The sequence below is a fragment of the Jaculus jaculus genome, chromosome 20 (assembly GCF_020740685.1).
Source record: "Jaculus jaculus isolate mJacJac1 chromosome 20, mJacJac1.mat.Y.cur, whole genome shotgun sequence".
NCBI classification, from domain to species: Eukaryota; Metazoa; Chordata; class Mammalia; order Rodentia; family Dipodidae; genus Jaculus; species Jaculus jaculus.
The window spans coordinates 11,539,439-11,563,724 of NC_059121.1; the positions used below are offsets into that span (position 1 = coordinate 11,539,439).

The 24,286-nt window shown below is 40.1% G+C and overlaps 1 protein-coding gene across 1 annotated transcript in view; it reads left to right on the forward strand.

Moving 5' to 3' along the window:
• The window catches only part of LOC123456284 (zinc finger protein 717-like), a 59,213-nt gene extending 36,512 nt beyond the window's left edge, over positions 1-22,701 (forward strand). Inside the window, exons 2-4 of the mRNA XM_045139058.1 lie at positions 3,248-3,374; positions 9,848-9,940; positions 19,658-22,701. Coding sequence (XP_044994993.1) covers positions 3,248-3,374; positions 9,848-9,940; positions 19,658-20,841 — 1,404 coding nt within the window. The 3' untranslated portion in view covers positions 20,842-22,701. The remainder of the gene's footprint in view (positions 1-3,247; positions 3,375-9,847; positions 9,941-19,657) is intronic.
• The last annotated feature ends 1,585 nt before the right edge of the window (positions 22,702-24,286 follow it).

Below are 24,286 nucleotides of genomic sequence, written 5' to 3' on the forward strand. Positions count from 1 at the left end.
CATATGGAAGCAAAAAAAATAAATAAATAAATAAAATAAAACAAAAAAAAATCCCAACCAAACAAACCAAAAAAACCTCTTGAATATCTAAAGCAATTCTGAGCAATAAAAGTAAGGCACGTGGTATCACCATACCTGATTTTAACTTATATTACAGAGCATTGGAAGAAAAACTGTTTTAACCTATATTATAGAGCATTGGAACAAAAACAGCATGGTAATGGCAAAAAAAAATAAAAAAAAAAATAAACCACCAGACATGAGGTCAATGGAATAGAATAGAGGACCAGATTTAATTCTAGGTAGCTATAGCCGCTTGATTTTTTTTTTTTTTTTTTGGTTTTTCGAGGTAGGGTCTCACTCTGGCCCAGGCTGACCTGGAATTAACTCTGTAGTCTCAGGGTGGCCTTGATCCTCCTACTTATGCCTCCCGAGTGCTGGGATTAAAGGCGTGTGCCACTTGATCTTTGATAAAATGCCAAAAATACTCATTGAATAAAAGAAGGCCTCTTTAACAAATTGTGTTTGGAAAACTGAATATGTATCTGTACAGGGAAGAAAATAGGCCCTCCTCTCTCTCCATGCACAAGTACTAAGTCCAAATGGATCAAAGACCTTAATATCAGACCTGAAAATGCTAGAGAAAAAAGTAGGCGAAACCTTTCCGTGCCAAGATGGTTGTCAGGCTAGCAGTAAGAACAGTATTCATGTCACAGCTTATTCTGAAATTCCTTCTGGGCCCTGGAAAATCTAGTATAGGTTGAATGTCTCATGGTGAGCTACCTTCTTATCTTACCCCTACATCTTGGTTCATCTTCATTTTCTCTGTCATCTGTAAAATAAAGCAGATACTCCAACCAAGAGCAAGAACAGCTTGAGTTAAAGGAGTATGCAAAGTTACTTGAGAGATTTTTGGTGTGTAAGCCCACTCTTCACTGGATAGCAGTGGGGGCTTCTATTTGAAATCTGACTTTCCTGACAATGGGATTCTGATGTGGTGTCAAGTCCAGGTATAAATTCTTTCCCATTGAGTGGGCTTTATGTCCAGAGAACATGTGTCACTATTGTACAAGTGTGTACTTCCTTTATAGCTGCAGGGTTTCCTGTTCACTCATGATGTTGGTGACTCGTCTTCCAGAGGTTCCTATAGTGATTTCCAGGACTATGAGCGCTATCCAGAAAGGAGCTAGTTTCCCTTTCAGTTTCAGTATATCTCAATATTCCATTACTGCAGAATGCTGTGTTTTCAGAGTAAGGTCTTACATGTTAGCTTTGTCAAGTAATCAGGTGTTTTGCAGTAGAGTGCATTGATTTGGGGGCCTCATGTATTACCTTGTTCAAGAACTCATTGTGTGTCAGAACCCAATTCTGGGCCTGGTATTTACTGGCCAGAGTACCTATTTTTAGGATAAGCATTTTCCACCTTCAGTCCATACTGTCCCCACTCCCACCTTATGGCTGGTTATATCTTGTAGAATATTAGCCAGAATGAGGGTTTCTGTGGACCTCATTCATGTTATCTTACTTTTTTATGTAATCCCCCCCCCCCCAAGCATACCTACCCCTGCAAGCCTCTCCCACCCCCAATAACCTTTTCTTCCCTAACCTATCAAGTAACTCCTACTTTCCTCTCTCCATATTTCTTCTCCCTCCTGGTCTCATTCTAGTTTGTTTTTCTGTTTATTTATTCCTTTAAGAGAGAGTCAGATAAATTGAGAAAAATAATGGGCATGCCAGGGCCTCTAGCTACTGCCAATCAACTCCAGACACATGCTTCACACTGTGCCTCTGACTTTATATGGGTATTGGGGAATTGAACTCCAGTCCTTAGGCTTTGAAGGCTAGTGCCTCAAATGCTGAGCTGTATCTCCAGCCCACATTCTAGTTTCATGTCCACATTCCTTGAGGTCTTTCAACTCTGATCAGAATAATACAGCAAGCTGTACTTACCACACTGCAAGCTGTCTCTTAGGCCACAATTTCAAATTCATCCACATTCTTCCTGCCAAGCAGTTCCAAAAGGCCAAAGCCATACAATCAGGTTTCTAGGACCAATGACTTCATTCTCCAAACTAACTTCACTATTGTAGTGAGGTACACATTACTGGCAGAAAACACCTGACAGAGGATGGACATCACCTCCTGATCTACATCAGGAATACAACAGCAACAGTAGAGTATATCAAACACTGGCAAGGGTAAACTGGCTATAATACCCATAAGCACATCCCCAACAATATACTAGCCACATGGAGGTGCTCATTCCTCAGTTGCCATCAGCTGGGCCCATTACATTTAGAACACTTAAATTTATGATGGACACTTGAATCAAAGCACTTCATTTTGTCAAGAGTTCTATAGTGGTATTGCTGGATGAAATGATGGACCTAAGTTTATCTTCTGCCAGGAGTCTCCACACTGAGTTTCTCAGTGGCTGTGTGAGTGTACAATCTCACAGTAGTTTGTGAGTTTGCAGCCTCACCAGAATTTGAATTTTTTTTTTTTAATTAATGCCATCCTGTCTAGTGTGAGATAAAGTCTCAGAGGCTTTTTTGTTGTTCTTCTTTCGAGGTAGGGTCTCACCCTGGTCCAGGCTGACCTGGAATTCAATGTGGAGTCTCAGGGTGGCCTCAAACTCACAGCGATCCTCCTACTTCTGCCTTCTGAGTGCTGGGATTAAAGGTGTGCACCACCATACCACCACAACCCAGCTTCAGAGATGTTTTGATGTTCTTTTCTCTGGTGACTAAAGAGGTTGAACATCTCATTAAGTGTGCAATGGCCATTTGTATTTCTTTTAGAATTCTCTGTTGTTCAATTCTGTACCTCATTTTTGATTGTGTTCATTGACTTTTTATTGTTTAGGGTTTTTTGAGTTCTTTATGTATAGGGTCAAAGTCCACAACTTTATTAAGAGTTTTTATCCCACTACTCATGTTAGGAATTGAACTCATAGACTTGTGTCTTCTGGGCAAGCAGAGTACCACAGTGTTATGATGCCACAATCCCTAACGTATGCTTTTCCATTCAATTGTATTTTCATTTTAAAAAATTAATCTTATTTTCTTATATCATTATAAGAAATTACAGGTAAGATATTTGCCTTCAGTCTTTTTTTTTGATGCTACAGCATATAAATCTCCTGCTTATTGAATAAGTATCTGCCAAGATACATATAGAAGTGTGAAGTCCTATTTGCTATTCCCTCTTTTGTAGTCTTTGGCTGAAGAGATATATTTTATTATAGGAGTTGGTATCATTTGAAGATGTAGCTGTGGACTTCACCCGGCAAGAGTGGCAGGACCTGGATGTTGTTCAGCGAAACCTCTACAGGGATGTGATGCTGGAGAACTACACCAGCCTGATGTTCTTGGGTAAATTAAACTTCCGTGATTCTCTGAATAGCAATTACTTTCCCTTTGGTTGATAAGTATAGTTATCATTACTAATGTTTAGTAAGGTTTTGATATTGTAATCTTAAACTGACATACTTAAAGGAACAAATCATACAAAACAGTATGGATTTACAGTACACACATATATAACAACCAGAGTCTGTCAGATCAGGCAATACTTGTATGGGGAACACTTTTAAAAAACCTTGTAGCTATTTTGACATATTCATGTAAATGTTGCCAGATGCATGTTAACTTACTAGTGTGTTATAGAATATAATTATTTCTTCTAAATACACCTACTTAATTCCCACATGCTTAGTCTATCCCTTTTCTTCTACTCACTTTTCACACTTTAATTATTTGTTTTATTTTCTACTTCTATTCTGTAAATTTGGACTTGTAAGTATAATGAGAATGTGCCGGATTTTGTTTTTGTATGTTTTTAAGTAGTGTTTATATCCCATGACTTCTCTGGGGACAAGTGATCATTCATTCACTTGTTAGTCCACAGGGGAAAAAAAGTAATAAATTCACCTTGATGAAAGTGTTTATTGGGATACTTAGAAATTAAAAGCTTCTATGATACACATTTGTATTGCTAAAAACCACCAAAGCCCTAACCTGTTTTTTGTCTGTTATCTGCACATTACAAACTAGAATGTCAAGTGAGAAATTTATGACATTTATTTCTGATTGTTGAGTGTTGATAGTCTATTTCCGTTATCATAGACTATGTACCTCTGGTAGCATACTTAATTTTGTTGCTATGACTGTATTGAAAGTCTCTTAGAGGTCATTCGAGCTGCTTTGATTAAAATGATGACCGTCATTTCGAAACTAGAAAAAAATAGCTATACTACTTTGCATAATGTCTTACAGTTATGTTTATATCACCCTTTTAAATACATTTTCTTTTTTAAAGATTTATTTTTCTTTTCTTTTATTTATTTGTGTGTGAGAGAGAATGGGCATGCCAGGTCCTCTAGCCACTGTAAACAAACCGCACATGTATGTGTCACCTTGTGCACCTGGCTTCCATAGGACCTGGAGAAATGAACCTGGTCCTTAACTGCGAAGCCATCTCTCTGGCCCAATATATTTTCTTTTTATTTGGAGACTGGGTCTCAGTCTATCCTAGGTTTTCCTGGAATATACTCTTTAGCCAAGACCAGCCTCAAAATCTTAGTGATTCTCCTAACTCATGCTCCCACATATTGGTGGTAAACGATGTGCCATCACACCTGGCTCCATTTATCCTTAAAACCTTTTTTTCTACATAGCCATTTTACCTACAAACAGGGACATTTTTCTAGTATCCCCTGTGATTTGTGTGGACTTTGTTTACTGTCCTTTTCATATATCCTAGGCTAAGAGTTTATGTTTTTCTTCATGCTTTGAATTGAATTTACCTCTTCATGCATCTTGGAAAAGCGCTCTGCCACTGAGTTACTTTTCATCACTGGGACTTCAATAGTGTATTATAGAAGAGTGATGGATAAGTACGTCCTTGTTTCCTTTTCCAGACCTTAAAGAAATTTTTATGTGTTGCCCAGTCATTAATATTGAGGTCTTCCCTTATATGTAACATTACTTGTTTCACTACAGTCCTGTGTTAGTTTATGGAGAAATTTTACTTTTCTTTAAATTTATCAGTGTGTGTGTGTGTTTGTGTGTGTGTGTGTGTGTGTGTGTGTAGTGGGCTGTGGTCATTTATGTACCTTACTACATGACCCTCTTCAGATTATCTTCATGAGGATCAGACATGTGACATTTGTGTAGCGCTGTGTATGGGTGGTTTGGGTCTGCAGGTTTTGCAAACAAGGAACTTTAACTGCTGAGCCATATATTGAGGAATTGTTTTGAAGATGTGAATAAAAATTTTGTAAAATTATTATTAAGCAATTATGCATTTTATCATATGGATTCATTGATTTCTACATGCAAATTTTATTATGGTGATGCTTACATTTCTACTTTGAGCAATATTTTATACTATTCATTTGTTTGCTTTTGTGTGTGCATGAAGAGTCTGTGTGTGTGTTTGTGTGCAGTGTTTATGTGGTGTGTTGACATGCATATGCTTTTACCAAGCCCTGTGCACTTTCCTTGCATGAAGAGTCTGTGTGTGTGTGTGTGTGTGTGTGTGTGTGTGTGTGCAGTGTTTATGTGGTGTGTCGACATGCATATGCCTTTATCTAGCCCTGTGCACTTTCCTTGCATGAAGAGTCTGTGTGTGTGTTTGTGTGCAGTGTTTATGTGGTGTGTTGACATGCATATGCTTTTACCAAGCCCTGTGCACTTTCCTTGCATGAAGAGTCTGTGTGTGTGTGTGTGTGTGTGTGCAGTGTTTATGTGGTGTGTCGACATGCATATGCCTTTATCTAGCCCTGTGCACTTTCCTTGCATGAAGAGTCTGTGTGTGTGTTTGTGTGCAGTGTTTATGTGGTGTGTTGACATGCATATGCTTTTACCAAGCCCTGTGCACTTTCCTTGCTGCTGTTCAGTTACCTGTAGTGGCCAGAGTGGAACGTCAGAGGGCCTGCTCTATTCTTCCATTTGACATTATTGTTTTTAATATACATATAGTTATTATAATTATTTACTGAGGTGCTTTTATGGTATATCGTTGGTAATCCCAATACTCTGCAGCAAAGTTTTAAGTGAATTGAATATCACTAGTAATTCTTGTAAATGAAAATACTTTATTAAAGGTGCTTGGTTATTCTTACACTATAATTCTCTTCCCATCATAAAGTTGGCTACAGTCTTGGAGCACTTAACTATGTAGCAGATGCTATGTTATGTACAGTATATGAGGTGCTCACTTAATATGCACAGTCACTTTATGCATAATCCATGCTTCCTATCTGCTTCTTATAGATGAGAAAACCAAGGCTTAGTAGATGTGTTACTTGCCCAATGCTGGGTCATTAGTTAGGCGTATTTTAAGTATACTTTAGTGTTGAGTTCTGCTTTGGTGCATATTGAGTATCCTCAGTGTATATCTATAACTGGGTTCTACCTAATAGCCTCTGCTGCTTTTTCTTTTTTTTTTTTAAGATATATTTTTATTTGTTTATTAGAGACAGAAAGAATGAGTGTGCCAGGACTTCCAGTCACAGCAAACTAACTCCAGACACACACGCACCACCATGTGACTCTGGCCTATTTGGGACCTGTAGAATCAAATATGGGTCCTTAGGCATTGCAAGCATGCACCTTAACTGCTAAGCCATCTCTCCAGCCCCCTCTTCAGTTTTTTTTTAATCATAAAATTCTTGATTTGAAATTTGGGAAAATGTCTTACAGTCTTTAAGATCAACACAGCACCAACACATTGATTTTCATTAGATTATGATCTTGGTACTTATTTCTAGTATGATAGAGCAAGATAACTAATGTTGTTTTACCAATGAGTTTGCTCTACATTTTTATTTATGAGTTTATATACATATTGTTTGTTCTAAAATAGCTCAAAATACAATGTATAAAAATATCTCCGCATAACATTTTTTATTCAGTTGAAACTGTGTAAATGCATCATGTGTTTGTATGATGATTTCCCTCCTCCCTCTCCCCCACTTCACTGAGTGCCACTCCTTAGTGGGATTGCTGTTGTTCACCATGGTTTTGTGGATTATAAGTTGTGAGAGCAGCAGTCAGTCATTGTGAGTGGGGGGTGGGCAATGTCTCTGGCTATTGTAGTCAACCCTGTGGCTTTTACATTCTTTCCACCCCCTATTCTGCAAAATTCCTTGAGCTTTGGTAGGTATATTTTAAGTATACTTTAGTGTTGAGCTTTCAGGAGCTTCTGGATTTCTGCTTTGGTGCATATTGAGTATCCTCAGTGTCTGTCTACATTGCTCTGGTATAAATTGTCAGACTTGCCATGGAAGCAGAACTCATGCTCATCTCACCAGTTCCTCTGTGCTTTCACCTGGGTCCTAGCTGCTGTGCTATGAGTGCTTCATCTGACCCAAAGACAGCCATCTATTCTTGTTTTGTGGGTGGATTTTGGTTGTCCTCAGTCCTTGCTACTTTCTGAAAAATAAAACAAAAAGGTTCTCCAATGGAGAATGAGATCAGAATAGGTCAAGGGGAATAAGCATTGTTAATTTAGAGAGATTTTGATCAGAGTGGCCACACTTCTGGCCAAAGTCTAGTGGGAACTTCTCACTGGGTTCCATAATCTTGGTCTCCATATGATTCTGACTTGGTTCCCAGCTCCAGCTATATATTCCTTTCTACCAAGAAGATCTTGTAGCTAAGCAAAGAGCTATTGTTTACCCACCTAGTCTGAGCGCCACTATTGCACAGGTATGTGAATCTTCTCAGATTGGTTCCTTTCATATAGCAGGATTTCCTGCTTGCTCACATTTTTGGCCATTTTCCTTCAGCAGCTTATGTGATACTTTTCAGCACTACACATGCTAACCGTCTGGGAACTTGCTTCCAGATTCAGCTGGATCTCTTGATGTTGTGCATTCATAGCATGTGGTGTCTACAGCAATAGGATAATATCTTTGCCCTCAGGTGGGTAATGAGGTTCTTTGACAGAAACCTGTCCTGTCCTGGGCACATCATGGGTCTCTCTGATCAGTATCTGGTACTGGAAGGTACAATCCAGATCCAATTGTTTTATGATAAAACTTTATCCCATACCCCTCAGGGCCCTTCTTACCAGATGATTCTTTCATGCTCCTGTTGAGGGTTGTATCTTTTAGTTTTTTAGTTTGCTATCCAGGAGGACAGTTTCCATGATAGCAATTCCTGCCTTCCCATTCTCTTTTTCCCCAAGCCCTTACATCTGTTTATCTGTCACTCAAGTTGCTTGTCAGGTATGCATGGGCTGCAAGCTGTTCCAGTTTAACAATCTCAGATGAGAAAAAAAACCAAACAAACATCTGGCAGTTGCCTTTTTGTGCTTCTGTGAGTTCACTGATAGGATCTGTTCCATGTCTGTCTGGCATTACTGTTTTTGGCCTAAGCCTCCTATTCCTGATGGCAGAACTGGCTGGGTATTATTGAGGGAGGGCTTATGGTTATCATAGCAAGTGTTCCCCTGCCAGCGTTTGACACGCTCTCCCACTGCTGTTGTTCACCTGATGTTGGTGAGGGAGGGGTCAGTGTCCACTCTATGCTCATGCCATCATTATCCCTGCCATCGTGGAGCTTTCCCTTAAGTCTGTAAGCCAAAATAAACCTTTTGTCCCACAGGCTGCTCTTGCTTGGTTGATTTCTGCCAACAATGAGAACCTGACTGCAACACAGGGATTCAAAAATTTTTTCGTCTGTACAACCCTGTATGTCATGTGGTTACAGGCCTGCATGGTCTTGCAGTTTCCACTGGATCTGGAAAATTGAACTCAGGGTCCTTCATTACCACATGCCTACAGAAGAACAATACTTACCTGCTGAGTCATCGTTCTAGTTATAGTATGAAGTATTTTATGTGCTGTTCTTTATTTTTTATTACATTCGGGAATTTGCACCTGTATTAATTGATTGTTACTTGTTCTGTATTTTGGATGTTTTGTCTGTACATTGTACAAATCACTTTAATGCTGATCTATGAGTTTATACCTGAGAAGTTGCTAGTTTCTGTATTGAGTCTTCTTTTATAACTGGTTTTTGGTTTTACTCTTGAATTTGCTGTTCAAATGTGTTCAGATTATTGTGAGCTTTGTCAGTTTCTTTCACATAATAGAAAATTATTTCATGGACACTATTTTTATTTCATTTGTATTACTCTGGAACATTGTTTTTATATATTAACTTAAGGGCAATTCTTATAAATCTAAAGACCATTCTTTCCAATTTCTTAATTTTCATGTGGCCTTTATAAATAGACATGTGATTTTTCTGCCTTATTAATTTTGTTGTGAATCCTCTTTGCTGTTTTTCTTTAGTTGAGATCTTCTCCCACAATCTTTCTTGTTCTTTTTATGAGCACTCTCTCTTGTTCCACCTATCATAAATGTCATTTGTTCTATTTCTAGTTTCATTATGTCCCCCTTCCATTATGCTCTATTTATTTATTTTTCAAAAATCTTTTTTTTTTTTTTATGCTGGGCATTGTGCCACACAATTTTTCTGCTACTATGTGGGAAGCGTAGGTAGAGGGATCTCCATGAGTATGAAGGCAGTCTGGGACTACAGCATCTGTTCTTGTTCAACCTGGCCTGGAGTGATTCCATATCTTGTAAAAACAAGCAAACAAAAAGTCATCATGTAATCTATCATGCTGTTCAATATCACTTTTGGGAGAGATCTTCAATGTCACTTTAGGGAAATATTGTAGATAATAAACTCCAGGAGTATAAGCTTTCACTAAGCTAAATTTGTATTTCACCTGGTAGAGATAAATTGTAGAAATGGAGCTGTTATCTTCTAGGAGTCCATGTGATATAACATGTTGACAGAATATGCACATTATTTCCCAATTACAGGGAATTGTTTGACCAAACCAGATTTGATCTTCAAGTTGGAGCATGGACTTGCACCGTGGAGTGTAAAAGAAGACTCAATTCAGAGTTTTCCAGGCAAGTAAATTCATATCGTGTAACATAGGTCACTGAAATGAGAACTCATCACAAATTGTCATGAAATGGAATTTCTTTGAAACAGACACACTATGACACTATGACACTATGACATGTTTCTGCCATTGAAGAATCCCCCCCCCCCCCAATGTAGAGTCTCATTCTAGGTCTAGCTGACCTGGAATTCATGATGTAATCTGCAAGTGGTCTCAAACTCACATCAATTCTCCTACCTATGCCTCCTGTGTGCTGGGATCAAAGGTGTGGGTACCTTACCCAGTGAAAAATGTTTCTTTTTTAATGCATTCCAAATTTAATTTTATAGGCTGGTGGTCTTGGAAAAATTATATGTTACCTGTTGTGCCTAAATTGTGCCTAATTTCTCACTTGTCCATTTTCTGTACATTTCATTATTAGATTCCTACTAGTCAATTTCTCTGCTGTGACAAAATTCTTACAAGAAACACCTTGAGGAAGAAAAGTATTTATTCAACTACATAATTCTATAGTGGTGGTTGTGTAGAGTATTTAATATAATTATATTTACAGTCAACTAAAATTTAGAAGGAAGTGAGAAAAGAGAGCATATGAGATTTCATAAGGGATGGGTATCCTTTTGTGAAATTTCCATGAGAAGAATGTAGGTAACAACAGTATACTAGATTTGTGAACAATAAGAAATGTGTCTGGGCTTTAAGGAGCATTTGAGACTTTAATGGGAATGGAATCTGAATGACTGTGCAAAGAAAAGTAGGAAATAGTCCATTCTTATGTTCTCCATGAAAATACAAGGTAAAGCCACAGAAACAACATAATAGTAGGCATTAGAAAGAGCTCTTGTGCCTAACTAGTGGTATCTGTAGTGTTAGTGGAAATGAGTCTATTGCAATGGTTAGTTCTAGAGATTCAGTGCCATATGCTGTGTGCCCTTCAGTCTATAACAGCAGACTAACATTAGAGATATGCTAGGAGAAAACCTTTGAAATTTTTGAAACTTGAAAACATAATCCAGGGAGTCTGGAAATACTGAATATTTATCTGTGAGAGATGGGCACAATTTCAGAAGAAATATTTCATGTGAAAGTGTTAAATGTAGAATTTCTGATCAAGGTTACATTAGAGAGCCCAAGGAGATAAGCATTTGGGTATTTCACCCTTCATGGTGAAGAGTCATTCCCATTGCTTATTGATGTCCAACAATGGAGTGTTATTGATTGTGTTGTTTGGTCTTTGGACATTCATTATAGCTTCACTTGTTGAATTCTAATGTGGTTGTGAAAATTTTCAATGCAGGTCAATTACATAGGTCAATTCTAACCCCTTATCATATTTAGTTAATCCTTGCTTGGACACTTAAGTCTGTGAATTGAGCTGAGTCCTTTTCTGGTTTTTCATTGTGTGATACACAATGGAGATGCGTAGTATTTTTGTCTGTATATGGAGAAAATGTTGGACTCTCAAGGGCATCTATTGACTTTCATATGAAAATACATTTTTTTTAGTACAGACCTGTCACTGACCTTGCTAATGGGTTCATCCATCAAGTCATACACCACGAATTTCAACAGTGAGCAAAGAATGACTATATCCAGCTACAGATGAAGCACCATTACTTAATAAAACAACCACTTGGGAGAAAGAATATAGGTGTTCTTCAATTTGTTATTTTTCAACTATTTTCAACATTGATACCTTTCTTTTCACTTTATTCCATATTGTAATGCTTTTCATGTTTGCATTTTAACCCTCTTTATTTTAGTTACTATTATTTTGCTCTAGTATTTTCGTGTGGTATGTTCTTGTTCTTCATCATATAGCCTTTTATTTTTCATTTCCATCCTCATTCTTCTTTTCTTCTTTATCCAGAATAACAATGCTTGTAAACAGTGTTCATCTATTATCATTAGATACCAGTAATTGAAAAATATAAGATAATCATGTCCACATTTCTTATTTAAGCAAATATTGGCTGTGGAGATCACTTAGGGGGTTAAATGTGCTTTTTGTATAATCAAGAGTTAAGATCCTCAGAATCAACCAGAACACTGAAAATGCCTCAAATCACATAGGTCTAAATCATGGCATACAAAGTAGTTTACAACAGGAGGCTCTGCCAAAGAAGGATAAAGGCAATGACTGACACTGAAGTTTGACGTATCATCAGAAAACATGCATTTAGTAACATACCTTTTCAAACTTACAAATCTGTATGAACATATAAACATATAGTAAACAACAAAACCTATCAGGAATATGATCCATGGAGAAAGGTGGTAGTGGAGAGACTAGAAACAAGGAAGAAAAAGTAAAATACGTCCTGTTATTGTAGTAGACTTCTGCACTAATCTTGGTAAATAAACCAAACATCTGTATAATAAAGCATCCATTAAACATGTGGTAAAATGCCATGTAAACACTTTGGCAAGGAACTGCAATTGGAATAAAAAGGGGAAACTTTTTTCATACTCACTAGGTTATTTCCCTGAAAATTGAATTCTTTTTGTCAATTTTTTTTCTTTTAATTTTGGAGGAAGAAAGACAGATGGAGAAAAAATTGGCACACCAGGACCTCAGCCAATGCAATCAAACTCCAAATGATTTTGCCACATAGCAGGCATTTGTGGCCTTGTACATGCCTCACTTTTGTGCATATGGCTTATGTGGGATGTGGGTAGTTGAACATGAGTCCTTAGGCTTCACAGGCAAGTGTCTTAACCACTAAGACATCTCTCCATCCTGAATATTAGATTCTTGAATATACCTAATGTAAGATACAATTGCTGTCGTCAGAAAAATTAGACCAGAATTTATTGAGGAGGCGATAAAAGCAAGCAGACAACAGACAAATGTATAGTCACTTAAAGATCTTTAATACATTGTGTGAATATTGGAAAACATTTGCTGAATATGTACTTTGTTGTATAAGACAATTCCACCATAGGGAATAATGAAGTCTGTTGAATTGTAATATTAATATAATTAATATATGTATTAGTCAGGGTTCTCTAGAGGAACAGAATTACTAGAATGAATTATTTTATAAAGGGAATTTATTGGATTAGCTTACAGTAGTCCAATAGCAGTTGCAGGCCTGAGAATCACCGAACCTGGTAGCTGCTCAGTCCACGTGGCCAGATGCCTCAGCAGTCCCGACCGGCACTGCAGATGGTGCCGGAAAACCTGGAGGCCTCCTGAGGAGCCGGAAAGCCTGGAGGCTTCCTGAGGAGCCGCTGGGTTTCGATCCACGTGGGTCTTCGGTTGATGTTGGTCTTTAGTCCGCACTGGTCTTCAATCCACGCTAGAACGGCAGCCAAGTGGAAGGAAGGAAGGAAAAAAGGGAACTCTTCTACCCAGAGCTTCCTTATATCAAGTCCCTCTCTGAGCGGGACCGCCCACTCTGGGGGAAGTGCTCACCCTGGGAGAAAGACCTCCTTTAGTTGATCCTTCCTAGAAGCAGCCTGTGGATTACTAAACAGATCAAGTTGACAACACCTTAACTATCACAAGTCCACCCCTTGTCAACTTGGCATCAATTCATGTCTCCTTACATCATACTTAATTTCCAAGTGAAAACAGTAACAAGCTCATAATTCCGCCTAACATCGCATAACTATCCCACGTACAACTGGAACCGCAAAATCTTCCCCCCAACACAAGCTTAGTCTCTAATACAATGGGTCTAATATAAATTCAACAGTTTAGCTAATGATACAATCTTAATATTGGTGTAGATACAACACTCTGTTATCAAGGCAGGACAGAAACATTGCAATCACAGTCCTCGTTTCTGTAACTGATCACGTGGCCTTAGCTGATATTTGTAACTGCCTTCTTCTACTACCCATTCTGTATTCCCTCCACCTTCAGCAAGCACCTCGGCAGGTCTTGGTTCTTTACCTGGAGGGGTAACCCATACCTTCGTTCCTGAAGGATCTGGGCCATTTATCACACTACTTCTATTGGGTTGTTGCAGTCGTCCATTGACTTTGACAGCAGGACATGGTAACACTAACAGACGCCCTAAAGGATCTCCTGCACTCCAGGCATACTCTTCCTTACCGCCATTGTGGAGGAGCAGCCCAATTTCCCCCTGGTAATCTGGATCAATCACCCCTGCAATCACTGTAACTCCTTTCTCAGCCTGTTCACTCAAGGGCATTAGGAGCCCAAAGTGACCAGGGGGAAGTCTTAGCTTCCAGTTCAATAGAATGTTCTTTGTGTCTCCTGGCAAAAGCACTCCCCCCTCTGGGACCAAGACTTGTAGTCCAGCAGAGCGTAAGGTTGCGGGAACAGGAAGCAAAAATCTAGCTAACGGGTCACTTGGGGTGATGGCAAGTGGGACCATTCCCATTTCCACCCCTTGATTCCTGGACCCGTGAATCTGGGCTATAGGAGAAACAGTACCATATATAGGACGCTGATTCAGAGCATATACAGCCTGCTGGAGGACACTCCCCCAGCCCTCCAAGCTGTTGCCACCCAGTTGGCGCTGTAGCTGTTTCTTCAAAAGGCCGTTCCACCGTTCTATCAAGCCAGCTGCTTCAGGATGGTGGGGCACATGGTAAGACCAGTGAATTCCATGATCATGAGCCCACTGCCGTACTTCCTTGGCGGTGAAGTGAGTTCCTTGGTCAGAAGCAATGCTGTGTGGAATGCCATGACGGTGGATAAGGCATTCTGTAAGCCCACGGATGGTAGTTTTGGCAGAAGCGCTACGTGCAGGAAAGGCAAATGCATACCCAGAATAAGTGTCTATTCCAGTAAGGACAAAACGCTGCCCTTTCCATGATGGAAGAGGTCCAATGTAGTCAACCTGCCACCAGGTTGCTGGCTGGTCACCCCGAGGAATACTACCATATCGGGGGCTCAGAGTCGGCCTCTGCTGTTGGCAAATTTGGCACTCAGCAGTAGCCGTAGCCAGGTCAGCCTTAGTTAGTGGAAGTCCATGTTTTTGGGCCCATGCATAGCCTGCATCTCTGCCACCATGGCCACTTTGTTCATGGGCCCATTGGGCAATGACAGGGGTGGCTGAGGAAGGAGGTTGACCACTATCCACAGAACGGGTCAGCTTGTCTACTTGATTATTAAAGTCATCCTCCAGTGAGGTCACCTTCTGATGAGCACTGACATGGGACACAAGTATCCTTATATCCTTTGCCCATTCAGAGAGGTCTATCCACATACACCTTCCCCAAATGTCCTTTTCACCAATTTTCCAACTGTGCTCCTTCCAAGTCCCAGACCATCCAGCCAAACCATTGGCCACAGCCCATGAGTCAGTGTATAACCGCACATCTGGCCATTTTTTCTTCCAAGGAAAATGCACAACCATATGCACTGCCCGAAGTTCTGCCCATTGTGAAGACTTCCCTTCACCACAGTCCTTCAGAGTTGTCCCAGAAAGGGGCTGTAATGCTGCAGCTGTCCACTTCTGGGCAGTGCCGACATAACGTGCTGAACCATCTGTAAACCATGCCCTAGATCTCTCCTCCTCAGTCAGTTGATCATAGGGCATGCCCCATGATGCCATAGGTGCATGCTTGGGGACAGAAGGCATTGCAACAGGAGTAGCAACCATAGGCATTTGGGCAACTTTCTCATGTAACTTACTCGTACCTTCAGGGCCTGCTCGAGCCTGATCACGTATATACCACTTCCACTTGATGATGGACTGCTGCTGTGCACGTCCAACTTTATGGCCTGGTGGGTCAGACAACACCCAGCTCATAATGGGCAGCTCGGGTCGCATAGTAACTTGATGGCCCATTGTCAAACGTTCAGTTTCCACTAAGGCCCAATAGCAGGCCAAGAGCTGTCTCTCAAAGGGAGAATAATTGTCTGCAGATGATGGCAGGGCCTTGCTCCAAAATCCCAAGGGCCTCCGCTGTGATTCACCTATGGGGGCCTGCCAAAGGCTCCAAACAGTGTCCCTGTCTGCCACTGAAACCTCAAGTACCATCGGATCTGCTGGATCATATGGCCCAAGGGGCAGAGCAGCCTGCACAGCACCCTGCACCTGTTGAAGAGCCTTCTCTTGTTCTGGGCCCCAATGAAAACTAGCAGCTTTCCGAGTCACTTGGTATATGGGACGGAGTAAGACACCCAAGTGAGGAATGTGCTGTCTCCAAAATCCAAATAGGCCCACTAGACGTGCTTCTTTCTTAGTGGTAGGAGGGGCCAAATGCAACAACTTGTCCTTCACCTTAGAAGGAATATCCCTGCATGCCCCACACCATTGAACTTCTAGAAATTTCACTGAGGTGGAAGGTCCTTGAATTTTGGATGGATTTATTTCCCATCCCCTGATGCGCATATGCTGTACCAGCAACTCCAGAGTGGTTGCCACCTCCTGCTCATTTGATCCAATTAGCATTATGTCATCAATATAATGGACCAATGTGACACCCTGTGGAAGGGACAGGCGATCAAGGTCCCTGCGAACTAAGCTATGACACAGGGCTGGAGAGTTAATATAACCTTGAGGTAAAACAGTAAAGGTGTACTGCTGACCTTGCCAGCTGAAGGCAAATTGCTTCTGGTGGTCCTTATGGACAGGTATGGAGAAGAAAGCATTTGCAAGATCAATAGCTGCATACCAGGTACCAGGAGATGTGTTAATCTGCTCAAGTAAAGAAACCACATCTGGTACAGCAGCTGCAATTGGAGTCACCACCTGATTAAGTTTCCGATAATCCACTGTCATTCTCCAGGATCCATCTGTCTTCTGAACAGGCCAAATAGGAGAGTTAAAGGGAGATGTGGTGGGAACCACCACCCCTGCATCCTTCAAGTCCTTTATAGTGGCACTAATTTCTGAAATCCCTCCAGGGATGCAATATTGTTTTTGATTCACTATTTTCCCTGGTGGTGGGAGCCTCAATGGCTTCCATTTGGCCTTTCCAACCATAATAGCCCTTACTTCACAAGTCAGGGAACCAATGTGGGGGTTCTGCCAACTGCTAAGTATATCTATCCCAATTATGCATTCTGGGACAGGGGAAATAATCACAGGATGCGTTCGGGGACCCAGTGGACCCACTGTCAGTCTAACATTCGCCAAAACTCCATTGATCACCTGACCTCCGTAAGCACCTACCTTAACTGAAGGGCCATGGTGCTTTTTGGGGTCTCTTGGAATCAATGTCAATTCAGAGCCAGTGTCCAGTAAGCCCCGAAAGGTCTGATTATTTCCTTCCCCCCAGTGTACAGTTACCCTAGCAAAAGGCCTCAGGTCCCTCTGAGGAAGGATAGGTGTAAGTTTAATATTGAAACTTTTGGCAATTGTAGGGGGGTCCTTCCCCAAGGGAACCCGGCCAACCCTTCAATCAAGGGGCTCAGGATCTGTAAACTGGCTCAAGTCTGGAAACTGATTAAGAGGCCTTGATTCTCTGTTGCTATAATTCAAAGTGGCTTTATGTCCCCTTACTGTGGAACTTTTCTGCTTATACAGATCAAGAAGAAACTCAGTAGGCTTCTTATCTATTTGACTTCTGGGAACACCATGATTAATCAGCCAACGCCAAAGGTCCATACGAGTCATACCTTTATGTGCATAATTTTGCCTATGCTGTCTATTATGAAAAACACGTTCACCCCGCCTTTGGCGATTCAGCGCTGCCACTTGGCCCTTGTTACCCCGAGATCCAGTTATGCCCATTGCATCTAAATCACCTAATGCAGCAACTGCAGCTCCCACTGTGAGGTCTTCTTTACATAAAAGAGCAATGATAGAGGACTTTAAGTATGCTGGCGCTCCCCTCACAAATCTGTTTCTTATGGTCTTAGTGAAGGGCACATCTTCTGGTCGCTCCCATTGTGGGGGCAAAGATGAGTTCACATGGCAAATCCACTCCAGCATTCCAAGTTCTCTGAGCTTTTTAATCCCTTCATCGACATTAAGCCAAGGGATATCAGGCAGCTCAAGCTCATTCACAGTAGGCCATCTTTGGAGCCATACTTCAGTCAACCAATCAAATAAACTCTTGGCACCCCTTCCAACTGCACGAGCTGCATTATTAAATCTAAAATCTCTGCTCAATGGGCCCATTTCAGTAAATTCAGCCTGATCTAATCTTATGTTCCTTCCTCCATCATCCCACACCCTTAAAATCCATTCCCACACATATTCCCCATGCTTCTGCCTGTACAAGTTAGAAAACTCCTGAAGTTCTTTAGGAGTGTACCTCACCTCCTCCTGTGTCACACTTTCTATCTCACCTTTAGGAGCCTGCCTAGCCTTTCGTCTGGTTATAGGCCTAGAGGCAAAGATGGGTGGGAACTGAGAATCACCAGCATTTTCTGCTGATTCCTCAGACAAAGAGGGATGAATTCCCCCAGGCAGGGGTGGGGAGGATAATCCTTCAGGATGTGGGGTTGGGGATACAACTGGTGCTAAGGGAGGCAGGTCATATTTTCATCCAAAACATCTTCTTCAGAATCTAACACTTCAATGTCCCCAGGTTCTTCAGGGTCTTCCCACACATGACCATCCCAAGTCACAGGATCCCACTCTTTTCCAATCAGTGCCCTCACTTTAACTTCTGATAGTTGGTGAGGCTGGGATTTAAGCTTACGTTGCAAGTTAGCTAATCTCACAATGAGAGCTTGGGTTTGGTTTTCTGCAATTTGAGCCCTGTTCTGGCTAGAGAGGAGACTCTCCTCCAGGGCACCTTTAGAAACCTTGAGATCATGTATGTGGGTCTTAAGCTTGGAATTTTCCTTTTTGAGCTTCTGCTGTTCCCTCAGTCTAGAGATGCTAAAAGCAACCAACCAGCCTCATCATTGGTCTTACTTTTCCACAAATATTCAAATGTTTTAAATACAGAGTCACTAAATTCCTTGCTCCTCACAAGACATGAGTCAGGGTCACCAAATACATCTATCTCATGGAGTTCTTTAAAAAGTTCACACCATGGATTATTAGTGCCCTCTTTATTTCCAGTACAGGCACTCTCCTTATCACCAGTAGGGCCTTTGGTAGCACTGAAATTGGAGAACCAACCCCAGATAGCACTAAGCCCATTAGAGAAATCCATCCTTACAATTCTGTTTCTCTAGAACCACTCCTGGTACCAAAATCTGTATTAGTCAGGGTTCTCTAGAGGAACAGAATTACTAGAATGAATTATTTTATAAAGGGAATTTATTGGATTAGCTTACAGTAGTCCAATAGCAGTTGCAGGCCTGAGAATCACCGAACCTGGTAGCTGCTCAGTCCACGTGGCCAGATGCCTCAGCAGTCCCGACCGGCACTGCAGATGGTGCCGGAAAACCTGGAGGCCTCCTGAGGAGCCGGAAAGCCTGGAGGCTTCCTGAGGAGCCGCTGGGTTTCGATCCACGTGGGTCTTCGGTTGATGTTGGTCTTTAGTCCGCACTGGTCTTCAATCCACGCTAGAACGGCAGCCAAGTGGAAGGAAGGAAGGAAAAAAGGGAACTCTTCTACCCAGAGCTTCCTTATATCAAGTCCCTCTCTGAGCGGGACCGCCCACTCTGGGGGAAGTGCTCACCCTGGGAGAAAGACCTCCTTTAGTTGATCCTTCCTAGAAGCAGCCTGTGGATTACTAAACAGATCAAGTTGACAACACCTTAACTATCACAATATACTATTGTGAGCTGTATATTCTTATAATATAGTACCTTTCCAAATAGTATGAAGCCTTTGTGAATGAAATTTTCACTTAATATTAGGAATATAATAAGTTCCTTTCTATTTTTTAGGATTAAAAAGTAAACAGAAAATGTACTGGACAAAAACTGATGATTTAAAACAATGGCAGAATGCTTTTTATCACAAGTTACATCACACTTGTCATCAAGTAACAATCTCAGGTGAAAAATTGTATGAATGTTGTACAGCCTTGAACTCCAAGTCACAGCTCACTAAGCATCAACGTACTGAAACACGTGAGAAGCCATATGAATGTGGGAAAACTTTCAAATCCCAGTCATATCTCACTGTGCATCAGAATCCTTACACAAGCGAGAAGCCCTATCAATGTAATGCTTGTGGGGATGCTTTTCTTGCAAAGTCAGATCTTAAGAAACATCAGAAAATTCATGCTGTTGAGAAGCCATATGTGTGCACTGAATGTGGGAAGGGCTTCATCTTCCAGTCTGATCTCACTGTGCATCAGAGAACTCACATAGGTGAAAAGCCATATGAATGTACTACATGTGGGAAAGCTTTCATCAGCAAGTCACAGCTCACTATACATCAACAAACTCACACGGGTAAAAAGCCATATGAATGTACTGCATGTGGGAAAGCTTTCATCAGCAAGTATTGGCTCATTGTACATCAGAGAACTCACACAGGTGAAAAGCCATATGAGTGCACTGCATGTGGGAAAGCTTTCGTCTGCAAGTCACGGCTCAGTATACATCAGAGAACTCACACGGGTGAAAAGCCATATGAATGCACTGTGTGTGGGAAAGCTTTTGTTGTGAAGTCAAATCTAAATAGGCATCAGAGAACTCACACAGGTAAAAAGTCATATGCATGCACTACATGTGGGAAACTTTTCATCTGCAAGGCACAGCTCATTATACATCAGAGAACTCACATGGGTGAAAAGCCATATGAGTGCACTGCATGTGGGAAAGCTTTCGTCTGCAAGTCACGGCTCAGTATACATCAGAGAACTCACACGGGTGAAAAGCCATATGAATGCACTGTGTGTGGGAAAGCTTTTGTTGCGAAGTCATATCTAAATAAGCATCAGAGAACTCACACAGGTAAAAAGCCATATGCATGCATTGCATGTGGGAAAGCTTTCATCTCCAGGACACAGCTCACTATACATCAGAGAATTCATACAGGTGAAAAGCCACATGAATGTACTGAATGTGGTAAAACTTTATCTCCACGTCAGATCTTAGTAGGCATCACAGATACCACATAGCTAAAAAGCCATATGAATGTACTCTATGTGGTAAAGCTTTCTTTTCCAAGTCAAACCTCACTATACATCAGAGAATTCACACAGGAGAAAAGCCATATGAATGTACTGTATGTGGTAAAGCTTTCATCTCCAGATCACAGCTCACTATGCATCAAAGAATTCACACAGGTGAAAAGCCATATGAATGTACTGTATGTGGTAAAGCTTTCATCTCCAAATCACAGCTCACTGTACATCAGAGAATTCACACAGGAGAAAAGCCATAGGAATGTATTCTATGTGGGAAAGGTTTCATCTTCAAGTCACAACTCACTATGCATCAGAGAACTCACACAGGTGAAAAGCCATTTGAATATACTCTATGTGGTAAAGCTTTCATCTTCAAGTCACAGCTTGATGTGCATCAGAGAACTCATACCGGGATAAAGAATAGAATGCCGTGCATGTGGGAAGGCTTTCATTACCAAGTCAGATTTTAATAATCATCAGAGAACTCACAAAGGTGAAAAGCCATATGAACTGAATGTGGGAAAGCTTTCATCTCCCAAGTCATAGCTCAGTATACATCAGAGAACGCACACTGGTGGAAAAACCTTATCAATGTCCTGCATGTGGGAAAGCTTTCATTACCAAGCCAATCTAAATAAGCATCAGAGAATTCACACAGGTGAGAAGCCATGTGAATGTACAGTATGTGGGAAATCGTTTATGTCCAAGTCACATCTCACAGTACATCAGAGTACTCATATAGGTGAAAAGCCATATGAATGTAATAAATGTGGGAAAGTTTTTACTGCTATACCAGATCTTATTAAACATGAGAAGACACAGTTGAAAGATACATGAATATGGATGTGGGAAAGCTTTTATTTCTCAGTCACAACTCAGTATATATTAGAGAAGTGACACTTAGGAGAAACCATATTAATGTTGGAAAGCGTTCATCCCCAAATCATAGCTTACTGTTCATCAGGAAAGTCATATAGGTGTAAAGTCATTAGACTATAATGGATATGGGAAGTCATGTCTCAATAGGAATCAAAGAATTCATTCAGATCAAAAGACATGAAAAAATTTAGATAGAAATGTTTTATTTGCTATGCCCATCATTATCACAGAATTTAAGCAGGTGTGATTCCCTGTGAATGTGGTAGCATTTTTGCTAAAGTCACAAATTGCTGTTCATCAGTGAAGTCACATAGTTGTATAGCCAAATGAATGTAGGAAAGGATGCATCCAGTTGTTGCACATCAATATTCATCAGAAGCCTCATACAAGAGCAAAGTCATATCATGCAATGAATGTGAAAAAGCTGTTCCTTAATAATCCAAAAAAAAATGCACACATGTGGGATACTACATTAATGTAATGAATATGAGAATTTTCTGAAAGTGGGAAATCTTTTTTCCTGAAATCAGGTCACTAATTATATGAAAACTCACACAGGTAAGAATATAGAATATTGTCTTTCAGTCACAGCTCACTATGCATCAGAGAATACATACAATTGAGTAGACACGTGAATGTGGGAAAGCCTTCTTTACCCAGTCACAGCTTACTATGCATCATAGAATCAATATACCTTGAAAATCATGAACATAATGAAAGATGAAAACATCTCTTCCAAGTTTTGACAGCCATGTATGGCAGAACTAAACAAATGAGAAGCCATACACACACACATACACGCAGTGATTGCAAGAATGCTTTCTTCCATAAGTCAAAATTCATATGTCAAAGAAGTTTTGTAGATAAGTCCTATCAAAGTAGTGTAGTTTGAAATGTTTCTACAATTACAACTCATGAATCTGGAAGACATACCTCTGAGAACTTTTACCAAATAAAAGTCATTGGAATGTGTGAAAACTTCCATTTCTCTTCTCAATATGCAACAGAGAAATCATGAAAATAGAATTCCTATTAATGTTCCTATGAACAAGCTATCAAAACTCATAATTTATCTATTATTGAACTAAAAAATTGTTTATATATTGGTGCTACATATGTTTTTCACTCAAAATGCTTATATCATTTTCACCTGAAACCTTTGTGCAAGTGTGAAATGTTACAAAATAAAACCGAGGAACAAAATTATACAAATGTCACATCAGATATTACCTGCAGATGATATTTGCGAATCTGAAAAAAATCATACACTTTATTCTTTCTGTCACTGCTTAGTAAACTTCTGAAAGCTTACTGATTTTTTTTATTGAATTGGTTTGTGGGAACTATATGGAAATTTGAACTTGAGGAGACATGTACTGATGTAAACAAAGCTTGATGGGCAATTGTGATATGTTTGAAAAAGCTAAAAGCACAATGAAATATTGGGCAGAAGATACTTTGAGAGTATTTTGTGTAATAAACAATTGTCCTACCAGTTCTTGAATTTGAAAGAAATTATCTGTTGTCTGGTAGAGGACTTTGAGAAGTTTTGAATTTCAAGATGTACAAGTATCATTAGCTTTATTTTATTACTCTCCTTCAAAGTAGGATTCATTCTTCCTATATTTATAAATTTTGTCACTCAGTTTATATTGCTTTTGTACATCCAACAAAGGCAGGAAAGAGGGGTCAGTTAAGTAGACAAAGTATTTAGATTACCACTTTGCAACTAAGGGAAGTTTTGATGTTCTTGTGTGGAGACTCTATTATGTCAAAAATGGATCTATGAAGATGAAAAATGTTTCATTGTAGCAACTCCAGTTTTCTGGGAATTGCTGCCCTGGAATGCTGCTCATGCTGCTATAGTTTGATTTTTCCCATAAAGCTAGCTTTCATTTCTCTAGAGGGGTTAAATTAGGAGAATAATTAATGTTTTGCTTAGTTTCCCAAGGTAAAGCGGCAAGATTTGATGTTTGGCCTGTTTGTTTTCCTATGTATATTGCTTCAACGTTGCTTTGGTATGCCTTTTTTGTATGGAAATATTTGCCCTATGTCATTGTGTGTTGGAAATAAGTAACTATACTTTGAGTTTAGAAAGTTCATAGTAAGTAGACTTTCTGGCATCTGTATTTAGATGTTGTATTTTTGAGTTTGGAGTAATATTATATTTGCTAAATACTATGGAGATATTTTAAAGTCAGACTTAATACATTTGTAATCATAAAATGGTCATTAGTTTAAGTCGGCCAGGGGCAAAATTTGGATGTTTGAATGTAAAGTTTCTCCTCTAGCCTCATATTTTTGCTCACTTCATGCTTACTTGGAATTCACTATGCAGTCTCAGGCTGGCCTCTAACTCTCAATGATTCTTCTTTCTTTGCCTCCCAAATGCCACTAAAGGCAAATGCCACTACCCCAAGTGCTTATTCAATTTTTAGTGTATGTAATTGATATGTTATGCATGTAAGAATATCTTAAAAATATTTTAAAGGACTTGGAAGATGGTTAACTGGGAAAAGTGAATACCATAAAAGCATGAGGGCCTGACTTTGGATAC